The sequence below is a fragment of the Salvelinus namaycush genome, chromosome 26, assembly GCF_016432855.1.
Source record: "Salvelinus namaycush isolate Seneca chromosome 26, SaNama_1.0, whole genome shotgun sequence".
In the NCBI taxonomy this organism is placed as follows: Eukaryota; Metazoa; Chordata; class Actinopteri; order Salmoniformes; family Salmonidae; genus Salvelinus; species Salvelinus namaycush.
The window spans coordinates 13,440,684-13,458,726 of NC_052332.1; the positions used below are offsets into that span (position 1 = coordinate 13,440,684).

At 43.0% G+C, this 18,043-nt stretch overlaps 1 protein-coding gene across 3 annotated transcripts in view; it reads right to left on the minus strand.

Annotated features, from left to right (window-relative positions):
* LOC120020969 (erbin-like) overlaps positions 1 to 18,043 on the minus strand; it is a 145,185-nt gene that overhangs the window by 73,408 nt on the left and 53,734 nt on the right. For all 3 annotated transcript variants that reach the window (XM_038964641.1, XM_038964642.1, XM_038964640.1), the window contains exons 3-4: positions 4,171 to 4,368; positions 3,428 to 3,545 (exon numbers count right to left, since the gene is read on the minus strand). In XM_038964641.1, coding sequence (XP_038820569.1) covers positions 3,428 to 3,545; positions 4,171 to 4,359 — 307 coding nt within the window. In that variant the 5' untranslated portion in view covers positions 4,360 to 4,368. The remainder of the gene's footprint in view (positions 1 to 3,427; positions 3,546 to 4,170; positions 4,369 to 18,043) is intronic.

An 18,043-nucleotide genomic window follows, 5' to 3' on the forward strand; every position in this document is an offset into this window, starting at 1 on the left:
TGAAAATATGAAGAGTGGTACTCAGGACATTGTTGAATTTCTTTGCCACACTTTTTGTAGTTTTATTTTAGTGACATATTGCAAACAGTTTTGGAATATTTTTTATTCTGTACAGGCTTCCTTCTTTTCACTCTGTCATTTAGGTTAGTATTGTGGAGTAACTACACAGTTGTTGATCCATCCTCAGTCTTCACCCATCACAACCATTAAACTAACTGTTTTAAAGTCAACATTGGCCTCATGGTGAAATCCCTGAGCCGTTTCTTTCCTCTCTGGGAACTGAGGACACCTGTATCTTTGTAGTGACTGGGTGTATTGATACACCATCCAAAGTGTAATTAATAACTTCACTATGCTCAAACGGATATTCAATGTCTGCTTTTTTTATATTTAACCATCTAGCAATAGGTACCCGTCTTTGTGAGGCATTGGAAAACCTCCTTGGTCTTCATGGATGAATCTGTGTTTGAAATTCCCTGCTCGACTGAGGGACCATACAGATAATTGTATGTGTGGGGTAAAGAGATGAGGTAGTCATTAAAAAATCATGTTAAACACTATTATTACCTACAAAATGAGTCCATGCTCCCGAGTGGCGCAGCAGTCTAAGGCACTGCATCTCAGTGCTTGAGGCGTCACTACAGACACCCTGGTTCGATTCCACGCTGTATCACAACCAGCCGTGATTGGGAGTCCCATAGGGCAACGCACAATTGGCCCAGCGTCGTCCGGGTTTGGCCGGTGTAGGCCGTCATTGTAAATACGAAATTGTTCTTAATTAACTGACTTGCCTAGTTAAATAAAGGTTAAATTACAAAAATAAATTCAAACATTTAAGCAAATGTCTTACTCCTGAACTTATTTAGGCTTGCCATAACAAGGGGTTGAATACTTACTGACCAAAGACATTTCAGCTATTTTTAATACATTTCTAAAAACATAATTCCACTGACATGCGTTGGCCAATGACACAAAATGTCAATTTAATACATTTTAAATGCAGGCTGTAACACAAGGGGTATGAATACTTTCTGAAGGCACTGTATATGATTGTATGTGAATATTTATAAAAAATAGTAGGCTAACATATTGATCTTGCTTTGTGAACAGCCTATCCCTCAGAACCTACATCTAATGTGTTGACACAAAACAGACAGATGTACGCCATCATTTTCCATTTAGACCAGGGATGGGCAACTGGCCCCCACCCCCCAAATTTTGCCTATCCCTGATTTAGGCCTACATTTTTAAAATATTCCCTCCAATCTTTGTAAAGCATGTTGACAAATGTTTCAATAAGTGGACAAAAAAAAAAAAGTGTGTTAAGAAAACATTTAATTATTATGAAAAGGGGATCATGCTAGCATTTCTGTTTTCAACAGCAGGAGAGTGGCGTAGACTAGTACCAGCCAGGCAGTCAGTCAGTCAGTCCTCTGTGAGAAGTGTCTGGTCTTAGCTCTGCATTAAGGCGCCTGGGCTGCACCTTTCCTCTGTAAACACCCACAGGGCTGAGTGCTCGAGGAGTTGACACATTAGCAGAGAGAAGCTGACAGAGTGTGTCTGGCAGTTCTCACGGAAAACATCCGCTCGACAGTGGCTCAACTCGAGGGGGGCGGTTCGTGAGCACGTCTCGAGGTTTATTTCCGTATACTTTGATTCGTGTTCACAACACTTAGCCCTGAGTACTAGGTGAAGGAGGGTAAGCTTCTATTAAGTAAACAGACGTGGCCTTAAGTCACTAAAAACTCCCCAGATGTTCCTTACTCTGTTTGATTAGTCTGGTACGGACTCCACTGTGGTGGATGGACACAAAAACCAAGTGGAGATCAAGAAACAATATGGTGCTACTTTACTTCCTTTGCTACTTGTTTATTTAGCTGCCTGTCACTCAGTGCACTGGAGCAGTAGAACAGAAAATGGTGTGCGTATGTAGCAGTGTGTGTTTGAGAATGTCTGTGTGCACCAGTCAACTGAGGATGGACTCTGATCTTTCAGTTTCCATCAGAGATCATGTAATAACTGTAATAAAGGCAGTACGAGGCATTGTCTCAAAGCACAGCAATCTGAGAGGACTGGCCATTACAGCATTTCTATCAAACTCAACAGTGCTCAAATGAACAGGTGCCAGATTATTTGGGAATTGTTTGCGAGGCCTATATGCCACGCCATTTTACAGCAGTGGTAGTGTTCTAGTTGTTTTTCAGATATTATATTTTTCCCAATCACTGTAGCTAGATAAAGTGAACAAACTGAAAAACTAAATGTCACTCAATAGTAAACGTGTGCTGATGCAACTCTGCGATTTGAGAATCTTGCTTAGAGAACGTCTGTGAGGCCCTTATTTGGTGATAATCACATTTGATCAATCCAGAAGCCATCAACACATACACACGCTTTCTCTCACACTGACAACTAGCAGTGAGCGGCTCCTCCATTAGACTGGAGATGAGAGACAGCTCTGGGGCGCTTCATTCACAATTGGCACCGGTTCAGTCTCAAATGACACCCTACGTAGTGCACCACTATTATATATGAACTAGGATGTCATTTCTATTTTGGCCAGTTGTTGTAAGGTAGTGCTAGGCCTATGTATTCTAGTGTACAGAATCAGTTGCAGGCCTCAGCTTGTCCTGTCATAACTTCCTTGTTTTTTTTTGTTATTTTTACACAAGGGTTTGTCAGCGGTGTGATCTACTGTTGGGTGTAAAAAATGTGGTGAAACAGCACTTCTATGTGTTATTGATACTTTCAAGGGTTTTCTTTGTTTTAACTTCTCAATTTAAAAATGGAGGGCTGATGGTTTAACCGACACAGACACTTTTTACATAATCTAATCCACTTTATGTTTCAGTAATTTTCTTTGACAACAGAGGGACACTAAGGGGCAATTAGTTAAGTAGTCTGAACATCCCACTGCTGATAAGACACTGACTTGCACACAGACTTAAAACTATGATAATTCAACGGCAGGGCTTTTCCACTTCAAGCTGGCAGGTATTGTCTAGTCTCTTTCAGTCTAGCACGCGAGTCTAGTCCAGCGACAGTAGAAACAGTCTCGAACTATTATTGAACCATCCATCTCTGACTAGCCATTGTCAACTTTAACATTCTTTATTCACACTGCACAAATATGGAGAAGTGGGCTGGCTCTTCAGTCAAAATCCACTTTTCAGAATGAGTGACTTGATAAGTGATGTAGAGTCCTAAAGTAAAAGTTGAATGGGAGTCATTCTAAACATAAACAACGTACCCAAAGGGGCAGGCTGCAACTCCTTAAAGACCTCAACAAAATTATATTATGTTATTGATCTGGTCATACAGTGCTTTTGTATTGAATGAATGGTCATTCTTGTCATATTGTTTTTGAAAGTGGTCATTCTTGTCATATTCTTATTGAAAGAGTGGTCATTCTGGTCATTGTGCTTACTGTTCTTGCTGACGTCCAGCTCCCTGAGATTGACGAGGTTGGCGATGGCCGCAGGCAGCACTGTGAGGTCATTGTCTGGCATGCTCAGCCGGTGGAGCAACTGGCAGTTGAACAGTTGCTATGGAGGGAGGAAGAGAGAGAACGGGAGGAAGAGAGAGAGATAGGAAGAAAGAGAGAGAGGGCGGGCGGGAATAAGACAAGTTAACTTCGCAGCATGACTCAGCCAGGACTCTGGTTTGTAAAGGAAGCTGCAGCTCATTCACAGCCAAGCATCAAGTCGCTGGGCCCCAACAGCCACCCGATGCGGACTTCGTTACAACACACTTGGAGAATTATAGACTGATTGAGTGTGTGGGGAAAGGGGTAAGCACAGGGCAGCACTGTGGATTGGCGCCGTTCTAACAGCAGGATATTCTCGCCTTACATAACCACTACAATCATCCCTTGGTAATGTACTCCGTGTTGTAAGCAGCAGGAGGAAAAAGGCCCGACTGAAATCAGAGGCCGCAACTTGATCAAGTCCTACAGCCTTCTCCTTACGGACTGATTTCATTGTGTCACTCTACTGAGATAGTGTTTGCCAGGGAGTGGTCACTGCAACTTGGAAAGGTTCATGTTTCTAAACCATTATATACATTACAGGACCACCTTTGTTTATACAAAAAGAAATTATCAGGGTATTTGGGTGTGTATCATTCTGAACTTATTATGAACACATCCATCTGTGTGTGTCTGCGTCCTACTTTGGGCAGCTCCTCGATCTGGTTGGCGTCCAGATAGAGCTCCTCCAGGGTCTTCTCCAAGCTGAAGATCTCCTTAGGCACTGTCTCCAGGCTGCAGTGGGAGTAGTCCAGAGACGTCACCGCCTCCTCCTCCCCCCGCAGGCAGCGGCACGGCACCAGACGCACAAACAGGTTCCGCTTGCTCGACATCCTCAGGCACTGCAGAGAGAGGGAGAGGAGAGTCAGGTGTCAAGACAGCTCAGTGAACTACTGGTGCATCTTGGAGGCTAAAGCTACTACAGCTAACGTCCTAAGGCAAGAGAGAAATGTCAGAGGGAGAGTGTCAGATTGAAGAAATTGAACTAGTGGGCAGGTAAGGCAGTTTGATTTGTGTGTGATTACCTACCAGCTATGAAACAAAAACGACTAACATTTTGAAAACAGCTACTGCAGAATTTATTTTGCTATAAATGTCATACTTCTATTTTTATTCACAAATGCGAGTGAAATGCTTGCACTCTGGAGCCCTGACTAATCGCCAGCCTGGGCGCTAGATGTTTGAGTGACCTTCCCTGGTATGGCTCCACTCGGTGCTTCAATAACAGTCCAAGAAGTTTTACCAAAAGTTACAAAAGACGATCTAAGGGCGAAGGCAGCATCCGTTATGATCTGATAGTTTTCCACAGCCCCCCTGAACTATGGGCATAAATTGCTCTGTAAGCAGTTACATAACAGGGCTGGCACAATCGTATAATCGACAATTATTGACAACCGTGAGCTTACATTTTATTTTGTCATAATTGCCTTAATACATTATTTTAGTATTTTTATATCCAATTTAATAGTTTACTCACACACAGTTTTCATTTTTACATAAAGTGGGTACATGTGGTAATATGTGGCTTGTCACCAAAAGCACTCACAAACTTCTACAGATGCACAATCGAGAGCATCCTGTCGGGCTGTATCACCGCCTGGTACGGCAACTGCTCCGCCCACAACCGTAAGGCTCTCCAGAGGGTAGTGAGGTCTGCACAACGCATCACCGGGGGCAAACTACCTGCCCTCCAGGACACCTACACCACCCGATCTCACAGGAAGGCCATAAAGATCATCAAGGACAACAACCACCCGAGCCACTGCCTGTTCACCCCGCTATCATCCAGAAGGCGAGGTCAGTACAGGTGCATCAAAGCAGGGACCGAGAGACTGAAAAACAGCTTCTATCTCAAGGCCATCAGACTGTTAAACAGCCACCACTAACATTTAGTGGCCGCTGCCAACATACTGACTCAACTCCAGCCACTTTAATAATGGGAATTGATGGAAATTATGTAAAAATTTATCACTAGCCACTTTAAACAATGTCACTTAATATAATGTTTACATACCCTACATTACTCATCTCATATGTATATGTATATACTGTACTGTATATCATCCACTGCATCTTGCCATCTTTATGTAATACATGTATCACTAGCCACTTTAAACTATGCCACTTTATGTTTACATACCCTACATTACTCATCTCATATGTATAGACTGTACACTATACCATCTACTGCATCTTGCCTATGCCGTTCTGTACCATCACTCATTCATTCATATATCTTTATGTACATATTCTTTATCCCTTTACACTTGTGTGTATAAGGTAGTAGTTGTGGAATTGTTAGGTTAGATTACTTGTTGGTTATTACTGCATTGTCGGAACTAGAAGCACAAGCATTTCGCTACACTCGCATTAACATCTGCTAACCATGTGTATGTGACAAATAAAATTTGATTTGATTTAATAATTTTACAAGCAGAACGGCACGGTCAGGAGGAGATGCTTCATTTCCAAAAGTCCCAAGCGGTCAAAACCATTCGGTTTCGAGACAGGGGCGTCACCAAATCTGTGTTGTATTCACTAGGTATGTCTTAGCAAATTTCCTAAAAGATGCATTAGTGGCGCAGCGGTCTAAGGCACTGCATATCAGTGCTTGAGGCGTCACTACAGACACCCTGGTTAGAATCCAGGCTGTATCACAACTGGCCGTGATTGAGAGTCCCATAGGACGGCGCACAATTGGCCCAGCGTCGTCCGGGTTTGGCCGGTGTAGGCCGTCATTGTAAATAAAAAAAATGTTCTTAACCGACTTGCCTAGTCAAATAAAGATTGTTTTCTATTTTACAAAAACATTTCGCAAAAAATTACAATTATGACAATAACCATGGCCATTTGCTTGACAATCGTTACCCAAGATCCCATAATCGTCACAACCCTATTACATAGCCTAATCGTTTGTTCTCCGAGACCATATTGACACATAAGCAGGATCTGCAACGCATTATCATTTACATCTGTGTTGTGTTGAAAGTGCCGGAGCAAAGGGCCAGCTATCATCAACACAATGCCCTCTGAGCAATGTTTAGTATGGAAACACATTACAGATAAATGGGCCCCTTTAAAATCTCTTCAGAAAGAGAGCTGTGTACATTTTGGTCCAGAACGTCACTGGATAATGAAAACAAAGCTCTTCAACAGGTTTCACATTACTTTCAATAAAGCTACAGAGCCACAGCACAGTAGTGGCACTCATCTGGCCCAGAGAAGAGACCTATCTGGACAAACAAAGCATACCTCATGGATATGCCTCCCCACTCCCCATTATTTTACCTGAGGTATAAACAGTGAGCTGGCACTTGAATTTGCATATAGATTACTCTTATTGCTCGTCAGTGCACTGACAATGCATCTCCATTCAGACACTAAGCCTAAGGCAAACATATGAAAGGTCAGGGCAGTGTTTTCTACAAGCACATGGAGTAGCCAGCCAGACAGGCTCCCTGGGTTAAGACATTTTTGTCAAACAAACTCTATTTTGGTTTCCTCAGGTACATTCTAATGCCTAGATTCCATCCGAAACACAGAGCAACATTTTGGAATACTTCATTGAGTTTACCTCCCAGATTGGAGAAAGGAGTTGTGGTCTTGTGTTTACAATTTAAAATGACAAATTGTGACGGCAGTTTTTCAAAACGACAAAATGGGTCTCTAAAATAAACAGAACAGATGTTCAATTAAGTTCTGGGTCAATATGTTTTAAAAGAAGAGACAGAACATCAATTAAATTCCTGAAAGAAGTTCAACAAGTGTTTTCAACTCTGTGAATTGCAGTACGTCATTTTATTTGATTAAAAAGACTTGTTTTGCAACTGACCCACAGATTTCTTATTAAAGAATCCTGTAAGAGTCTGCCAACTTCCACAGGCTTCAAGCTTCCTTTTAAGAGGCATTTTCTCAGCTATCACAGGTATGATTGAAGAATGAAGCAGGTGTTAATCATGGGCTTTGCTACCCAGAAAGCAGCAGTTGACGGCTCCATTGTCAACACTTTGACCAAATCAGTAGATCTATATCTTTGAAAATACCATAGGCCTATAAGTATAATTAGCTTTTAAAACAATTCAATCTGTTTTCTTTGATCATATTTTGGACCAGAGTGAGGCTCTCTCCACTAGCCTACCTATTGTTCCTGGAGTGAGGAGGATATACCATCTTAATCAAAGTTTTTTTTAATGTATATGCAGATAATAGCCAAAAAGACTAATCGGTATGCAAAATAGGGAGCCAAATGAACAGCTCTCTTACAGGTGCGACTCGGAAGGCCACTGACGAGTCACTCGCTTTAACGTCAGTCTGGCAAGTCCTGATGAAGTTCATATCGAAAATCTTTAGTTTACGTGTCCCAATGCGATACCAAGTACATAACTACGTTGCATGATTTATGAATGGCAAGGACGTGAGATCGACTTTATTCAGTTAGTTTGAAACCTTTTATAAAACTTGTCAAGCTTGTTGTTCGTCAATCAAGGCACAGTAAGCCTATGAGCCACCACTCTGTGGCTGCATATGAAATGAATGTGCCAGAAAACAACAGGCTAAGTTGATTTCGACTCATCATTACCACATTATATGGGACATGCAAATTCACTCCGAGACCATGAAAGAGTAGCATGGGCCAGTAACCGAAAGGTTGCTGGATCGAATCCCCGAGCTGACAAGGTAAAAATCTGTCGTTCTGCCCCTGAACAAGGCAGTTAACCCACTGTTCCCCGGGCGCCGAAGACGTGGATGTCGATTAAGGCAGCCCCCGGCACCTCTCTGATTCAGGTTGGGTTAAATGATAAAGACACATTTCAGTTGAAGGCATTCAGTTGTACAACTGACTAGGTATCCCCCTTTCCCTCTCTCCTCCATGTAGAAATTTGACTGAAACAGCGAGCGCAGCAGCGTACATAGCTGATATGCAATCCAGGTGACTACCTCATGACGCTGGTTGAGAGAATGCCAAGAGTGTGCAAAGCTGTCATCAAGGCAAAGGGTGGCTACTTTGAAGAATCTAAAATATATTTTGATTTGTTTAACACTTTTTTGGTTACTACACGATTCCATGTGTTATTTCATAGTTTATATGTCTTCACTATTATTTGACAATGTAGAAAATAGTAAAAAAGAAAAGAAAAACCCTTGAATGAGTAGGTGTGTCCAAACTTTTGACTGGTACTGTATGCTTGACATTTGTATCTAAAAGCATAATTAATAAATATTTAAAGTTGGTATATTCATGACATTTTGGCCTTACCTAGGCCCCCTTTAAGACTCCATAATGTTCCATATGTAGGTGCTACAAAGCAAAAACTGGTGTCATATGAAGCTTTACCGCTTGCGCTGAAATACGAGTGGTATAAAAATAAATAAATGTCAAGATTTGGCTTTTTTATATATATTGTTTAACATAATATATTCCATGGGCATATCAAAGTTCACGAGTTGGATCTCTACCATATTCTTGCTTTGTAGCACTTACATATAAACATTATGTCGTCTTAAAGATGAACTGTGCAGAAATGGCTCTGTCATTTCTTGGCTGTTAAAATCCAAATAGTTAGCCTAATTTCAGTTTGTGACAAAACAATCAAATATAGTGTAGAGAATCATTGTACCATCTAAACCGCTGTGAAATAGATTTTCCATGACCAAAAATATTGTATTTTCAGCTGTTTGAAGCTGGTCTACAAAACCGAAAATAAAAGCCGCAAAAACTAAACGTAAGAACGGGAAGCATAGAAATAGCACACAGAACAGATCTACCGCTTCTTAAATTTCCAAAATGTCATAAATGTGCCTCCTTTGATTAATAGTGTTTTTATTATGCTTTCAGATACAAAATGTCAAATACATATCAACAATCCTCCAAAAGGACCATTCTATGGATTAAATGTTGTGAAAAATCAAAGAAAACAGTGTCATTTTTGTCCTGGTTTTGTGAAGAATCAGGGCCTTCCTCCTTGGAAAACTGCTTAGGCTAGGTTTAACAAAACAGCACTTGAGAACGGACTAAATTGACGCCAGCTAACCATCTGAGGGACTGCTCAGAATCATCTCCGGGACCAGTGCCGTTCCGAGGACCTGAGATTGAGGAACATCTAGCAGGCGAAGGTTGAAAATAGCGTCATCAGCTCATTGAGGCCAGATGGCAAAATCAAAATCTCAGCTATTTCTTCCTCCACTAATGGCTGTATTATTGCAAACTCTGCCATTGTGAGAGCCTCTTGTTCGAAATGTTTTATTATAGAGCAGTTCCTGTTGGAAGGCGTCCAAAGAAACTCCACTTTCAGTCAGGCATAGCAAGAAGCATCTACAGCAGCTCAATACGGCAGAAGGCTGCAGGCTGCAGGCTTAATTGTGTTGTATTGAAGGATGAACAGAAACAACGTCGTGATGCAAGTCATCCTCCAGAGAATCCAGTCCTTGACTATCGTACTTTATCATGAAACAACAGTCAGCCCAGGTACGAAATGGCTGACGCTCAACTACTCCTCAAATCAGGAAACTAAAAGGAAACTGCTGGGCGGATTGGAAATAAACATGTGAACGGCTTACGCTTTCTTTCCATTGCGCGCTCTGCACTCGCTTCTTTGAAGGGGCCACGAGATTCACAGTGGATATTATTGGTCTGATGACAGAGTTGGCTATGGCTGGGTGCTTTATGGCAGTCCAGAATTTCAATATGGAATGTGCCTGGTCAATGGAGGCCTTGTTCACTGGAGTGCGTAGAGAATGTGACTTACTCCCGCTTTATCTTCATCAGCGCACCGCATCGTAGCACAACATGTCCGACTCAGTGAGTGAGTGAGTGAGTGAGTGAGTGATGTAGGGCTAGTGCATGGCCATCTCTAATAGCCTGTAGAGACATGGGGCTGTCAGCCCACCATGCTCTCCTGGGTTAGAAACTGAACAAGACTTCCACTGCCACCACTCCTCACTGGATTACCTACAATCACACTAATAGCCACATAGCTCAGGGGGAAAAGTGAGCAGAACATAGTTAGTGAAAGAAAAAGTGAGAGAACTAGGCGAGTTAAGAGAGTTAAGTTGCACGTGCACAATTTGGGAGAAGGGAGGAGAATCGTAGCCAATGAGTGCGTGAGTACAAGTAATAGGCTGGTACTCAAGTCTGAGAGACAAGAGACAGAATTGAGTAGCCTATAATAAGCGGGAACAAGAAGGCCTAAACGAGAGAAAGCGGGCCCGTCTCAGGGGGCCTCTCCTAGAGCTAGGCGATACGGACGAAAATCCATAATCGCAATAAGTGTAGCTATTTTTTGAAATAATGATAAAATCAGCAATCAGTAATTGTTTGGTGAAGTGCTAGAGCTTGGCGATACGGACCAAAAGTATTATTGTGATAACTACCAATTTTGCACAATAAAAATACGTGTATTTTTGTTTTTGTTTTTTATAAACATGTTTTAAATGGACAGTTACTTTAAATTAGCAGTAGGGCTCTAGACCATTTCCCCCCCAGTAAGACAACAGAGATGGTAGCCTATGATTAAAAAAGTAAGCTAATTCATCTAACATATTCAGGGAATGCATAATTGATATTTTGATGTGCAGCCTGTCAAAATAGGATCCAGATGTATTTTTGGCTTTTCAGAGAATTTGCCGACATCGGGTTATATATTACTCACCACCTGAGGAAGTGGGAACACAAAACACTTAGCTAGATTGCTAACTCTAAATATGATATTGTTGCTATATAGCCACGTAGGCTAATTGACTAATCTATCAGTAAATGTACACTCTAAAAATGTGGGGTTCAACAAGGGTTCTTCTAAGATCCTCAAAGTTCTTTGAAGAACCTTAGGGTTCTTGGCATTGAAAATTGCCCCCAAAAAGGTTCTTCCAAGAACCTCATAGGAGGTGGGGTTCATCGAGGAACCTCCTTAGTTGGTGGCGGTTCTTGCAGGAACCTAACAGCCCAACTGAAACATTTGGATTTGAAACGACAGGTGGCGGCACTTAAATGAAACATGTAAAGATATCCTCAATTTAAGGTAAGGTTCGTCCCATATATGATATAAATTGTTATTGTTTTGTGATGATACCATCCATCTTTTCATATTTGTGCAAATCTTTCTAAAAACAGAAAATGGACACCAATCAATCGATAATCAATCAACAAAGAGGTAAGAATGTGTAGTCTATAAGAATATGTTGAAGACTGGCTGTATTGGGTGCAGATGACTGAACTGCTCACTTTTGTGTCTGCAGGTATAAGGACAAGGAGGCATACAAAAGGTATGTCATTGGTATGTTATGCAGATCACATGTACCGTCCTCTGCCCTTACCTCTTCAAAGAAAATCCCATAGGCCTCTACATTATGGTATGAGTATGAAAACCATTATCAAAATGTTTTTTTCATGACCACAAAAACCAAGGTATGAATACTGTTGTGTGCATGTTTTGTTAAACATCTGTATAATTACTGTTTGATGAATATAACAGGAAACCTGTTCGATCACCATGCACTGGAAAATCATTCTGACTATGGATACGGAGAACGTCAACACATTAACATCAACACGCCAGAGGAAAGGGAAAGGGGGATACCTCGTCAGTTGTACAACTGAATGCCTTCAGGATATACCCATTATTATTAGGGCGGGGGTAGTTCAAAAATTAACCCCAAAAGGTTCTTCAAAAAGGTTATTCGAGGATCCATTGAGGGGTTCTTTGAAGAACCATTTTAAAGGGTTCTTCCAACTTATAGGGGTTCCCCCCAGTTTCAATTTGAAGAACCCCTAAAAGGATAGTCCAAGAACCTTTTCTTTTTAGAGTGTAAGAGGTGAGAAATACATGATACACCTCACAAAAAGCTGTGACTCTCCTTTCTCTAACTAGAACTGCATGTTGAGCAACGGTCAAATGCTTGTGCTTCTCAGAATGCTTTTCTCCCTCCGTGCGCAGTGATAAAAGGGAGTAAGAGATGCTCGCTCACGCAGCAGCCAACAGCGAAACAGGGACGGGCAGATATTTTCTAGGCAGGAATCAACATAATGTATAGGCTATTACCGTTGACCAACAAATCGTTTTAGAACAATCTACAGGAACGTTGTGTAGCAAATTCACAGACATACGCAAAATGCTTCGGTAAAAGGAAGGCAATGTCGGTGTCTGTAATTTTTGGTTTATTGCTCTAGCCTCTCCTTATCAGTCATAATAACACACACACACACGACTGGGCCTCTGACGTCTGCACACACTGAGGGCCAAACAGAGGGAAATTATTGCGTGCCTCAGGGATAAGAGGTCAAAATACAAATGTATGCATGCATGACCAAGCCTTGGATAAAAGTGTCTGCTAAATTGCATATATGATTCTATAATATAAATGCATTAAATGACTAATGTTACCGGGGTTTTCCAGGGAACCCATGCACCAGCCTGTACTATCCAGATACTAATCACCATGCCTCGCTCCACACACTCTATCGCCTTTTGTAATCTCTATACTGACATCTAGCCGTATCATCATGGTTGTTATTTACCAGGGGCTTTCCCAGATAAGTCGGCTTGTCAGGACCCAATCATTGGAGGACCGAGGCATATTTACTATAAGACTGTCAGCCATCAGCAGCTGTTGCGTTGATTTCACACACGAGCACACACACAACCCTAAGGGCCTGTCAGCATACTACATTGTGAGTAATCAGGTATATCAGAGAACAGTGTGTGTGTGTGTGTGTGTAGGTCTGGACTCGATTCACTTCACAGCAAGATGGAGTAGCTGGCTGACTACTTAAAAGGTTATTCATGACACAGAGAGCCAGAGAGCGTGTAGGAGGAGAGAGGGATAGGTGTTGCAGATGAGGTGTATGAAGGGAAGGGTGAATGTGACCGATGTGAGGAGGAGAGGGCGACGTGAAGAAGAGAGGAAGAGGGATGCGTGTGAGCGGCAGAGCGAAGGAAACGTCATGTCAAAAGGAAGGCAGCGTGCGAAGAGATGACGAACATACTTCAATCGCAGAGGTGAGACTGGACTTCAGGAGGGACGAGAGAAGGACGGATACAGAAACTAAAGCAGGAGAATGGAGGATTAGGTTACATACAAGGCGAGAGAGAGAGTGCAGTACACTGAAGAAGAGCAGGTGGATGCGGGAAGGGTGATTGGGATAGGAAGGATAGGCTAAGGCTAAGCTACAGTGTAAGCATAGCGAGAGAGCCTTAAATCGGAGTTAGTGCTAGCTAGCTAGCTAGCTCCCTGAGGAGATATGCTGCCTGATAGGCTGCTCTCATTAACAAGAAACGTACGCTGCCTGTTGCCTCACCACAGTGCAACATACGGTTTAGCTAGCCTCTGGGAGCTAATGCAACCTTCAATACCTGCTCCAGCCCTAGTCCACAAAACTTTCCCCAGGCCTTGCCTTTGGCACGAGCCTTCATGTTCAGAGCATTTCCAGACATGCTAAGCTCTTGGTATTAACCAATTTTCCCTCTACATACTCATTTACATGTCTACAGTAGCCCTCATCCTCCACACCTACTGCAGCCCTCATGGTCCACTAACAACACCCGTTCTGCCAGTCACATTCTGTTAAAGATTCCCAAAGCACACACATGCCGGGGTCGCTCCTCTTTTCAGTTCGCTGAGGCTAGCGACTTGAAAAGAGCTGCAACAAACACTCAAACTGGACTGTTTTATCTCAATCTCTTCATTCAAAGACTCAACCATGGACACTGACAGTTGTGGCTGCTTCGCATGATGTATTGTTGTCTCTACCTTCTTGCCCATTGCGCTGTTGTATGTGCCCAATAATGCTTTGTGCTGCTACCATGTTGTGCTGCTACCATGTTGTGCTGCTACCATGCTGTGTTGTCATGTGTTGCTGCCTTACTATGTTGTTGTCTTAGGTCTCCCTTTATGTAGTGTTGTGGCGTCTCTCGGCCTATTTTTACATTTTTTTTTATCCCAGCCCCCGTCCCCGCAGGAGGCCTTTTGCCTTTTGGTAGGTCGTCATTGTAAATAAGATGTTGTTCTTAACTGACTTAGTTAAATACAGGTTAAATAAAACAAATATATAATAAACAAATACTTTTTTTAAGTAGTACGTGTGTCAATAATAACTGCATTAAGTAACAGTGGAGTGGCTAAAGTGAGAGGTGTGTCAATGGCTTGTGGCTTTAAAAAGACACCATAGTCATATAAACTCCTTGCAGGCCTCTGCGTGTTGGTTTGTGTTTGTGTCTGTATGCGTGTGTCTGTCACTGGTCCAGTGTAATGGTGAATGAACTGGGTCAAAGGGCAGGTCCTTAGTCTCCCCTATCTCTCCTCTCCTCCTCGGAGCAGTAACAGCTCTTCCCCTTCAGACAGTAACCCACCGTCTCGCAGGTCAGTGGCGTCGTCATGGCAACTGCTGTTAGGGGCGGCTAAAGAGACCCCCACCCCCCCCCACGAGTCACACATACACAGTGTGGTAGAAACCTGCTCTGTGTTGAAGGAGTGAGATCCTTCAGTTCACATTCTTCCAACCTACCCTGGTGATGTTGAGTATTTTCGGTGTTAAACACAGTCAATTATTTAAGCTAGGACACGCACATATACAAAACGCACACACAAAAATTGGCACCTGCTGTAGTTGTCTTATCCAAACATAGCTCAAGTGGCCAATAAAGCTGGTGAATTAGAAAAGGAGGTAGCTAGATGAGAGGCAGGAGGAGGAGAGAGCGGTTATCTCCCACTGCAGTACATGTCCCCGGAGCCAGTCAGTGGTCTGGACAGAGAGGGCGGGGTGATAAAGGAGGCAGGAGGGGCTGCAGCTGACCTGGAACCTGAGCAGATAGAGAGCTTCCTGTCTCCAGGGCTACCATTCATCTCCCCATCTCTCACTGTCTGTGTGTTCATGTTCACACGCACTCTGGGCATGTGCAGATCTCCCAACAGTCTCTGCCGGCCAACTGAGACTCGCTGACCCACTTCAAGTTCATCCACTGAAATACACTGGGAACCAATTACAAAACACTCCGGTTAGCTCTCTCTCGCGCTCTCTCACCTAACCTTAGGGGGAGCTAGGGGTTAATTTTCAACTGGGTGTCCCTGGCTGTTTCCCAAAATGGCACCCTATTCCCTTTATAGTGCCATACTTTTGAATAGGGCCTATCAGGAATATGCTGCCATTTGGGACCCAACTGAGCTGTTCAAATGAGAGAAGGGAAGTAGTTGGTGAGTAGTGCGTGTTTGTGTGTAGAGCGGAAATGTGAGGCACACAGTGTCTGATGTGACAGGATAGCGTTATTTATAGAAGGTAGTAGCACTTATCTGGTTAATATGCTAGAATGTGATTAGACTAGAAGTCTTGCAGTCTTATGGAAGGAGCTTTTTGATCCTGATTCTGTAGGCTGCTGCAGGAATGCTGCCTGCCTGCTGGGTCAATGACAAAACTCATCTCCCAGAGAATTAGGTCCAAAGAAAAGAGAAAAAATCCTACGGTGGGAGGGAGCCTGCTGGAAGAAGAGACGAAAGAAAAGGCTGCTTCCTCAATGTGAAGGAACAGCGGCGGGCCAATGGCTAGGAGGCCTGGCTAGCTGCCATGTAGTTTCATGATTTCACCGCAGACAATGCAGTCTTCTTGATAATGAACTTGTTCACAAACACTGTAGTACACCTCCGTTGAAACGTCTGTCATGCCAAACAATTCCTTAGAAGATGGCTGAAGTAGAAACAGTATTGCAGCCAGGTTAAAGCCAAGCTGATGTTGCAAAATGCAACTAATGTTAGGTGACATTAGATCAGGCCTACTTGTTGAGGTTGCGATCTCATCACCCCGGTGTGTGTCACCTCGGTCGCCCGGTGTGTGTCACCTCTGCACTGGATTCACCCCCAGCGGGCACCACAGGAGAGGTGCAGGCAGCTCCTCAATAATTCAGGGGATGATATTGGGTTAGGGAGGTCCACACACACACACACACACACAGTAGGCCTACTACAAAACACACGGTACTAACACACATCCAGCTCTTCCTCAGCTTATCACTCTGGCCAAGAACATGACTGCACTCAAGTCTCCACTGAGGCACTTGACAACGTGGGAATGCACTAGAAAGGCCCCAGAGTGGAGAAAATAGAAGTGACATTCAATGGAAATGGGTGGAAAGATGACACTGTTGTAGGTATCAGTGGCAGCAGCATGGGACCGAGGGGAACCGGCTCTTCCAGTTTCCAAGGTTTTGGTTCTCACCAGTGTCCTCGATTCTCTGCGGTTTTATGGGACCGGGGAGAACAAAACCATGATTGTTTTTCTTTGAATCTCTGGTGCAATGAGGCTTAGTAATCTGATCTTGGTGACAAACACAAAGGGCGGGGGGCGAACTGAAATGAAATCGAAACTGTAGAAATGATAATGGACGTATATTCATAGAGTTTGACTGCTCTAATAATCCCTGTGCACTGTCAATGGATCTACATTTATCCTGCTTCTTGATTGTCCAGCGCTTTAATAATCACTAGACAGTCAGGGAACATAGGAAATTCCAAAAAACGTTGACAATGCGGCCCAGTGGGAAAATGAGTTCCGACACCCCTACTTTAAAAGCATCTTCCTCCCCCTCTATAGTTCACATACACACTAACCTTCTCACGCCGGGCTAGCTAGAATACTAGATTATCTCTCCCTCACACACACACAGACACTTGATACATGCGCATATCTCTTTATGATTGAGTTCTCCGTTGGAATGTTTTCACTAACACCATGTCTTGGTTCTGTCACTCACTGGCACAACATGTTTATGTATCTCTCGTTCGCTCTCTCCCCTTCCTCCCTTCTCCTCCCCCTCGGTCTCTCTTGCTAGAATCTGGCAACGGTCCTTCCTTCAGTATCAGAAAGGTCTTGGAACACTCGGTTTTAACTGAGGATGTAGTCGGCCGGCTACTGCAGGACTGATCATTATGAAAGCAGAATCCACAGGCTAATGTTGCAGCACACATCACTACGGGCCATCCTTGATTATGCCATTCCATACGGCCCAATTAACAGCCATCCTCATAAAACACTACGTAGCCTACCTTACAAGATAATAGTGATGGGGGAAATCTACACAGTTCCATATTGGGATATCTTTGACAATATATCGTATTGTTTTGACAATATCGCAAAATGTCTGAGCTAGATTGCTGCACCAAAACAAGGCACTTTTATTTCCATGACTCTCTCGTCCCTCTGCAGCAGACATATGGTGAGAAATATGCACGTGACATCGAATCTTGTATAAAAAAAAAAAAATCTATAATAATTCACAGTATCGAATACATATAGAATCGTGAGAGTCGCAATACATATCGAATCGACACTGAAATATCAGGATATAATTTTCTCGTGGTCGCTGGCAATTCCTAGCCCTAGAAGATAAGATTTTCAATACTGCCTAAATTGAGCAGCAAATTGACCTGGGTACGTCTTCATTTCAATTCCCTTTGAGATGCCTATCATAATTATTCTGTTCAATAACTCCCAGTACGGTAACGCTGCTTTAGACATGCATGGCCCCGGGCAGAGGA